At 33.0% G+C, this 8923-nt stretch overlaps 1 protein-coding gene across 1 annotated transcript; it reads right to left on the bottom strand.

Annotated features, from left to right (window-relative positions):
- Positions 1 to 6429: 6429 nt before the first annotated feature.
- LOC114291943 (basic helix-loop-helix (bHLH) DNA-binding superfamily protein) lies at positions 6430 to 8525 on the bottom strand. The gene is made up of 2 exons (XM_028235827.2): positions 8030 to 8525; positions 6430 to 7222 (listed from the first exon to the last, which is right to left on the bottom strand). The coding sequence occupies exons 1-2, from the start codon at positions 8375 to 8377 to the stop codon at positions 6749 to 6751; spliced, it is 822 nt and encodes a 273-aa protein (XP_028091628.2). The 5' UTR covers positions 8378 to 8525; the 3' UTR covers positions 6430 to 6748.
- Positions 8526 to 8923: the final 398 nt, after the last annotated feature.

Below are 8923 nucleotides of genomic sequence, written 5' to 3'. Positions count from 1 at the left end.
AACCCTTCAGGTTGTTCCATATAGATCTCTTCATTTAGATCACCATTTAAGAAAGCTGTCTTAACATCCATTTGATGTATTTCTAAATTAAACAACGCTGCTATAGAAATAAGCATGCGAATGGATGTTATTCTTGTCACAGGGGAATATGTGTCAAAATAGTCCAGACCTTCCTTTTGTCTGTAACCTTTAACAACAAGTCTTGCTTTATACTTGTCAATTGAACCATCTGCTTTCATTTTTCTCTTGAATATCCATTTATATCCAAGAGGTTTAAAACCTGGTGGAAGATCCACCAATTCCCAAGTATGATTTTGCATAATGGATTCAATTTCATTATTAACAGTCTCTTTCCACAAAGGTGCTTCAGGACCTGTCATTGCTGCCTTAAAACTTTGAGGTTCATTTTCTAACAAGTATGTCAGAAAATCTGAACCAAAGGATTTTGGTGTTCTCGCTCTCTTACTTCGTCGTGGTTCATCATTAGTAAAATCCTGTTGGTCGAGACTATTACTAGTCTCTTGTGTTTGATTGTCATTAGTCTCTTGACTTTGTGTACAATCATAAGTTCTTTTCTGTGAACTTAATTCCTGTCATTTCTTGTAAGGAAAGACATGTTCAAAAAACACAGCATTCCTTGACTCTATAATAGTGTTCACATTTATATCAGGTATTTCTGATTTATAAGTCAGAAACCGATATGCACTACTATTCTGAGCATAACCAATAAACACACAGTCTACTGTTTTTGGTCCAATCTTAGTCTTTTTAGGAACAGGAACTTCAACTTTTGCCAAACACCCCCACACTTTTAAGTATTTGTAGGAAGGTGGTCGACCTTTCCACAATTCATAAGGAGTTCTGTTGGTTTTCTTGTGGGGTATTCTATTAAGAACATAATTAGCAAACAATATTGCTTCCCCCCACAAGTTCTGTGGTAAACCTGAACTTAGTAACATGGCATTCATCATTTCTTTTAGGGTTCTATTCTTCCTTTCAGCAATTCCATTTTGATGTGGAGAATAAGGGGCTGTAGTTTGGTGAATAATGCCATGTTGTGCACAAAATTCATTTAATGGTGCATCATATTCACCACCCCTATCACTTCTAACCATTTTAATGGTTTTACCAAGTTGATTTTCAACTTCTGTTTTGTAGAGTTTAAACATTTCTAAGGCTTCATCTTTACTTCTAAGTAAATAAACATAACAATATCTTGTGCAATCATCGATAAATGTTATGAAATACTTTTTGCCTCCTCTAGTTTGAATAAATTTTAAATCACATACATCAGTATGAATTAATTCTAGAGGTTCGGTTTTTCTTTCAACCGAATTAAATGAAGCCTTAGTTAGTTTCGTTTCTACACAAATTTCACATTTATGATTAGGATTAATTTCAAACTTTGGTATATGATCTAAACCAATTAATCTACGCAAAGCATCAAAATTCACATCTCCTAATCTACCATGCCATAAATTTGACTCAAGAATATAAACAAAAGATGTGTTATTCTTATTCATAGCAACTTTCGGTACAACTGTCATTACATTCAACTTAAAGAGACCATCACTCATGTATCCCTTACCAACATACATACCACTCTTTGTTAATATAAATTTATCAGACTCAAATACAAGCCTAAAACCATTTTTACTTAACAAAGACCCAGAAACTAAATTCTTCCGGATGTCAGGTACATGCAGCACGTTGTTGAGGGTTAGTTCTTTCCCTGATGTCATCTTCAAGATCACTTTCCTTTGTCCAGCCACAGTAGAAGTAGAAGAATTTTTCATAAAAAGTTGTTCACCATTTGCAGCCTCATTGTAGGTAGTGAACATCTTCTTGTCCGTACAAATGTGACGAGTTGCTCCAGTGTCAACCCACCACTCTTTGGGATTTCCAACCAAGTTAGTCTTAGACACCACAGCAGAGAGGTTGATGTCATTCACTCCGTCAGAGATGTAATCCAATTCTGTTACATTGGCCTGATTGGTGGTCTTCTTACTTGTACTTCCATGATTCTTCTTAGGGCGGCGGCAGTCAGAAGCTCGATGTCCAGTTTTGCCACAGTTGTAGCATTTTCCTTTGAACTTCTTGTTACTATCGCCTTGTTTAGGACCATCTCCAGTAAATATTCTCTTTTTGTTATGTGGTTTATGAACTTTTTCTACCACATTAGCCTTGGACTCAATGGGATTTTTCCCATTCCTCTTTTCAGCCTTTCGGTTATCTTCTTCAATTCTTAATCTTACAATCAATTCATCCATAGTCATCTCTTTACGTTTATGTTTTAAATAATTTTTGAAATCTTTCCAAGCCGGTGGTAACTTTTCCACTAAAGCAGCGACTTGGAATGACTCGCTAAGAGACATACCTTCTGAATGAATATCATGCAAAATTATTTGAAAACTTTGAACTTGAGAAATTACCGTTTGGAAGTCTACCATTACAAAGTCCAAAAATTTACCGACGACAAATTTCTTCGTGCCGGCATCTTCTGTCTTGTATTTCTTCTCCAAAGAATCCCACAATTCTTTTGTTGTTTTCAGAGGACTGTATACATTATACAACATATTGTCAAGGCCATTCAGGATGTAATTTCTGCACAGGAAATCTGAATGTTTCCAAGCATCTACAGCGGCAACAACTTGCCGATCACTTTCACCCTCTTTAAGTGCTGGAGCTTCTTCATGGAGAAACCGGGCCAAATTAAGAGTCGTAAGATAGAACAGCATCTTCTGCTGCCATCTCTTAAACTCGGTACCGTTAAATTTTTTCGATTTTTCTCCATGATTGATTGGTACATGAACATGGTTCTGGATAGGGACCGATGTAGGTGTAACAATAGGAGTACCACTGCCAAGTGCAGTTTCAGTTGTAGTAGCCATAATCTCTGATTACAAAAATCAGAAAAAATCAAAACACAAATTAATTTTCTAGTTACTAAAATCAAAAAATAAATTATAACAACAAAATAATTTTATTTTCCTTGTTACTAAAACTAGAAAAATAAAATATCACAATAATTTTCTGTAACGCCAAATAATATTCTGCAATTGTTAATGACACCAGTATAGTACTACTAGTTGTCAAAGAAAAGAGACCGTATATTACTATTATCTGTCAAATAGCATAAATCACTATTTGTTTTTCCAACCAGAATGTTACTTTGAAAACACAGAAAATTAAATACAATGAAGATACCAAAAAAGGAATCTGTCTTAAGATTGTTGGCCAATCTTCACTGTATTTAAAAAAAAATTAAATTCTGTTGTGTACAAAACAACAACAAGAATATAAAGAAATAAAGAAAATGAGAGAATTTGTTTGATTACAAAAATCAAACTCGAAATAAAAATAAATAAATAAAACCACAGATTTTATTTTGTTACAAAAACAAAAATAAAATCTGATTAAATAAACAAATAAAAAACAGAATAAAATTAAACAACTTACTTGGTTAATTTATTTGAATAACTTTTCTGATCAAGTCCAGTGTTTAACACTGTGTCCTTAAGACAGATTCGTCCTCTCCACGGTGCTTTCAGAATTTGGACGTCTATCTCCCAGGATGAAATGATCTTACCACAAACAATAGCAGCACTACAAATTGTTTGCCTTACGAACACACTAAGTGTCTACACTCTTTCTTTCAGAAATAAAATGCAGCAAGATGAAGAATATAATTAGCAGAGGTGAAATACGAAATTTCTGAATGAAAATATCAAATGAGGGTGGTCTTATTTATAGATGTAAAGGTAACTCTTGGTTTTAAATTGAACAGGTATGATACCTGTTGGTTTTGAATTCAAACAGATTTGAATCTGTTGATAATTCAAACAGATAGCAAAAAAGGGGGAAGGGCCCTGTTTGGTGTGCATTAATTCCAAACTAGTTTATTTCTGTTTGAAAACGGGAAGGGCCCTGTTTGGATGTACAGAAAATCCAAATCAGTTTAATTTGAATTTTGGATTTTATTTTACCAAAAAATAAAATTAAATTCAAATGTTTTTGGCCCAAAAAGATTAGAAGCCCAACCCAACCACGCACCTAGCCCAGCCCGCCCGACCGACCGGATGGCGGAGGCGGAGCGCGCGCGTGTGGTATTTTTGGGTCCAATAGGTCTAGCCCATTTTTGCCATAACCTCTCCCTCTAAAACACTTGGGTACCCCTTAGGGCACACCCCAAGTATCTCACCCAAACCTTATAAACCCTTTCAAAACTTCCCACCAAATCAATGTGGGACAAGCTAATTTACAACCTTAAAGAATTTCCACCAAAACTCCATTTCCATGGAGAACACTTTGGCTTCAATTTCCCATTCACTCGGTAATGGTTTTGAGCAACAAAATATACCACGTGAATCACAACGCGGCATAGAACGCGTTACCACTTTGACCCGAGTAAATCGACACTCGGGACCCACCTAAAAAATAGACCAAACTTGAGAAAAAATTCTGGTTTTACCTAAAATTTTTCTACCATTTCCAACAATTGTCAACACTATAATTAAATTATTAAATCGACATAATTAATCTACTATGAAAATATAGTAGCTATCGTATTATATTTGTTTGATAAACATGTTGAGCTAAATAATCACAAAATGACAAATAAAAGTCAAAAAAATCACAAAAAGACAAAAAAAATCCACTATTCAAAAGCTAAAATGCCAAAAAAGTCAATCAAGAATACTAAATGAACAAAAAAATCTCAGGTTAAAAAAGTTAAAAAAATCAAAAAAATAACTAAAAAAGTCATTGTCAAACGAAGGCCCAATGATATGATATGTGCCCAAATTCATGAATATTTTTTATCTCTTATGTTGATTCGTACAACAACCGAACAGGTAGGTGCACATTGGCCTTGTTTGGTTTGTATTTGAAAAATATGTTTTGAGATAAAAAGTACAAAAATTTATTTGGTTTGATTTTTTTTTAAAAGATGTTTTGAAAAATAATTTTGAGAGAGAGTTTTGGAAAAAGTGATTGATTTGATGTGTATGAGAGAGATTTGTTTGGAAAATTTGTAAACCAAACAAGTTTTGGAAAAAAAATTTAGAAAAATTTGTTTGGTTTGATTACTTTTAAAAACTTATTTGTAGAGAATTTTTCTCAAATTTTTTTGAGAAACACAAACCAAACAAGGCCAATGTTCGGGATAAACTATCAATATGTTATAATAATTAGATTTAGGTCAAGTTTGACATGTTTAAAAAAAGTTAAAAAGTCAAAAAGTGAAAAAGTTAGGCCAAGTTTGGGAAGACTGCACTTTTTGACTTTTTATGAAATATAGGTTGGGTTTAGGTTGGGTTTGAAGTGATGTGTTAGAGAGATGATGTGACTTAAATAAGATGATGTGATTTAAATAGGATAATGACTTTTTGGATTTTTTAAGAGTTGCCAAACTTGGCCTTACTATCCTATTTAAGTCACATCACCTCTCTACCACGTCACTTTAAACTCAACCCATATTTTATAAAAAGCCAAAAAATACTCACTTTATTGCAGTATTACTGAAGGTTTGTCTCTTACGCTTTTTCTAGAATAGCCAAGAAAGAGGGGGGAACAAATAAATAAATAAATAAAACAAAACCAAACCAAATCAAACTAAAAGTTAATACTTTATTCACTTAATTTTTGAAAAATCCTAGTTACGTGTTGTGAAATGCCTTATATTTATTATATATTTAGAGTACTGTAAAAGGTTTTTTATGGAGTCGAAAGCTCACATTTTATTATATTTTAATCTCCAATCTTTTAATTATTTCACTTTGATCTCTAAATTATTCGATCTATTACACTTTCATCCCTACCATTAGCACCGTCCAAAATCATAAATGGAATAAAGGATATTTTTAAAATTTTACACCGAAAGTACAATGAAATTAAAAGATTGGGAGCAAAAATACAAGAAAATGCATGATTTAGAGACTAGAATGAAACAAAACAAATATTTTAGGAACCAAAATGCTAAATGCATACTTTGGAACCATGTATTTATTGATCCTTTTTATTTTGTTGAGATTTCATGTAAAATTTTAAAAATGCCCATTCTTGTATTACCGGTTTTGAACCATACTAACATCAGGAACTAAAGTGTTAACATATCATATATTTTAGTGGCCAAAGTAGAATAATTAAAAAAAAAAATGAAAATAAAGTATAACAAAACATATACTTTGAGAATCATTAATATAATTAACTCAAAACAATTATTTTATATTTCATTTAATTTTACATTATTTTTTCATCGCAAATTCAAAATGTAAACAATAAAGATGTAGATATTAAGCTTCCAACAGCACAAAATCTCTTTAGCTATAAACATGGTGATAATTGGACTGGTTTTTAACAATAGAGCAATGATATATAAATAAAATCTATGTACAAAATTTTTATATAGAACTATGTGGCATAATAGGATTTTCTCATTTTCAATCAAAACGCTTATTATTATCTTCATAATTTCACAAATGATATTTTCAGATCCTTCTTATCATAAATTCTATATAACCCTTAACAATATAATGGTAACTCTTTTTTATATAATCCAAGCTATCTCCCGCTCAGCCCAGCTCAATTAGACCGAAGTTATCTCATATACGAACAACTGAGAACTAATCACTGGAGGCGATGGCATTAGGGACCAAGTAAACTTCCAGTTACCCTTAATAGACTTGAACTCGATACCTTAAATCTTATCCTCGGATTTTCCCGGCCAACCCTTGGTTTAACGGTGACTTTAATAGTGAGAAGAAGGCAAGAAGAACCTCTGCCTCTTGCTTTTTATGCGATAGCTTGACCCTCCTGTAGAAGTTGAAGAAGCAATTCTACTCAACACTCCTTTAAGGGATTGTATGACACCCTTCATACAAACACCCTCTTTACCATCCTTACTGCACAACACAAAAATGCTTTTAATTCTTCCCCCCAAACTGGCCATATCTGCTCTGACTGTGGTGAGTTTTAGGCCTCTGAGGGCTTGGTTGAGCTCTGCAAGCAGCTCCGGCCGATCATCGCAGCAAACAGAGGCCTTGATGAGGATGTTCTCCTTGCTCATGTTGGAACTAATTGTTGTTTCTTGATCAAAGTAGCAATCAATGGTGACTTCATCAACATCTGTTGGAACTGTGAGGACTTTGCTCACTTCCATTGCTTTTCTCTTGAGGTCTTTCACATGTTCAACTACACTCCCTAACAGAGCTGCCTTGTCCATCTGCATTAATTAAGATATATGCATTTATAATTTAAGAGACAATTGTCCAGAATTTATGAAGGGAAAAAAAATGGCATTTCTCGCCAGATAAATTTTAAGGGAAATTATTGTTCAGTGTCAGCAAAACAATATTAAAAATTCATGTCACCAAAAAAATATTACAAATTTATAGTAAAATTTATATTTTTAATTATTAATATTTACAATATTTATCATCTATTTGTAATTATTTTTTACTGACAACACTGTAATGTGATTTGCCCTAAATTTTATTGGTTTTTTTCACCTTGGGCACCATATTGCAGATTCATTTTTAACAAGTTTCTCTATTGATTATAGGAAACAATTTCTTTCTAGTCCGATGATTCTAGGGCCTTGTACATATTGCAGTATTGTCTGGGAGATGTGCACTTTTAATCCATGGAATTCACTATGTGGGTTCCATTCTGATGCTCTAAATTGTTTATTTTGTAAAAAATTATATGTAGATCATTTATATATATATATATATATATAAAAAAATAATAATAATTAATTTACAAGCAAGTCCACCAAAATAAACAGTTCAGATCATTCAAATAACAGCCACGATGAGTCTCATGGGCTGAATTGCAAATCTTTAGTCCATTCTCAAACTGGAAAGAAGTTGCTCCCTAATCAATAAACATTTATAATATTCTCTAAAGTATATTTTGTTTTGAAATGAAAACCCAAAGTTGCACTATAAATTGCAATCCAAAAAACAAAGAGAGGGAATGGGTTGTCTAAGAGAGAGAGAGAGAGAGAGAGAGAGAGGGAGGAGGTTACCTTATCAGACTTGGGAATTAATTTCCTAAGAGTAGCAAGCTGTGCATTAATCCTGTCCCTTCGACGCTTCTCTGCTTGGCTATGGCTATGGCTCTTGGAACCACTTGCAGCTCCATCTTCTTTAGCTTCTACTACTCCAAAGGGCATATTAGACCATGAACATGAAGGATCATGATCAAGATGATGATGATGATCATAACCAAGTCCAACACATTGGGATGAAATAGAAGCCTCACCATCACCACAAGAGGGCCATGGAACTACAAAGGAGCTGTAGTTTTTGTTCTTCTTCACTGCAGCTTGGTACTCCTCATCAGCCCATTCTGAATACAAGTCACTTTTTTCCATGTCCAACAATCAAACTTTCCCTCAATCTCTCTTCTCTCTCTCTCTCTCTCTCTCTGCTTATTTATGACACACCCTTTCTTCTATTGCTACTGTTACTTGGCACTGATAATGTGTTTGAGTTAATCTTCATATCTTGATGTGGATTGGTGTTATATCTAGTAGCCTTCAATTAGTCAAATGAAAATCAAGTTTGGCCTTATCCACCTGTCCCATCACATGACTACATTTTCATTTAACAAACAAGTAGTTAATTAAATCCCCAAATATACCCTTTATTAACAAACAAATAGTAAGATTTCTATTCCAAAGAACTGCAAACTCAAATATTTTAAATTTGATTTGATTTTATATTGCATCTATGATTTACATGTGATTGTATATTTAAAATTTATTCTAAGAATAGGTCTAATATAGTTGAAAAGATTTTTTTGTTAAAAAAATAATAATTAATTAATAATTTCAAAATAAAAAAAGAGTTTTCTGACATCCGTAAAATAGACGATTCATCATATGATCATGGACAAAAATGTGTTACATTAGTAGCAT

This window comes from Camellia sinensis, chromosome 1 (genome assembly GCF_055761805.1).
Source record: "Camellia sinensis isolate YWXY chromosome 1, ASM5576180v1, whole genome shotgun sequence".
Classification (NCBI taxonomy): Eukaryota; Viridiplantae; Streptophyta; class Magnoliopsida; order Ericales; family Theaceae; genus Camellia; species Camellia sinensis.
The sequence above is the reverse complement of the archived record's forward strand: the minus strand, read 5'-3'. Positions and strand labels throughout refer to the sequence as shown.

What these genes read in the sequence shown, in the direction of transcription:
- LOC114291943 (XM_028235827.2), bottom strand. Translation starts at nt 8,377, where the DNA reads ATGGAAAAAAGTGACTTGTATTCAGAATGGGCTGATGAGGAGTACCAA. An exon ending in TAATTCCCAAGTCTGATAAG is followed by an intron (nt 7,223 to 8,029) that starts GTAACCTCCTCC and finishes TAATTAATGCAG; the next exon opens with ATGGACAAGGCAGCTCTGTT.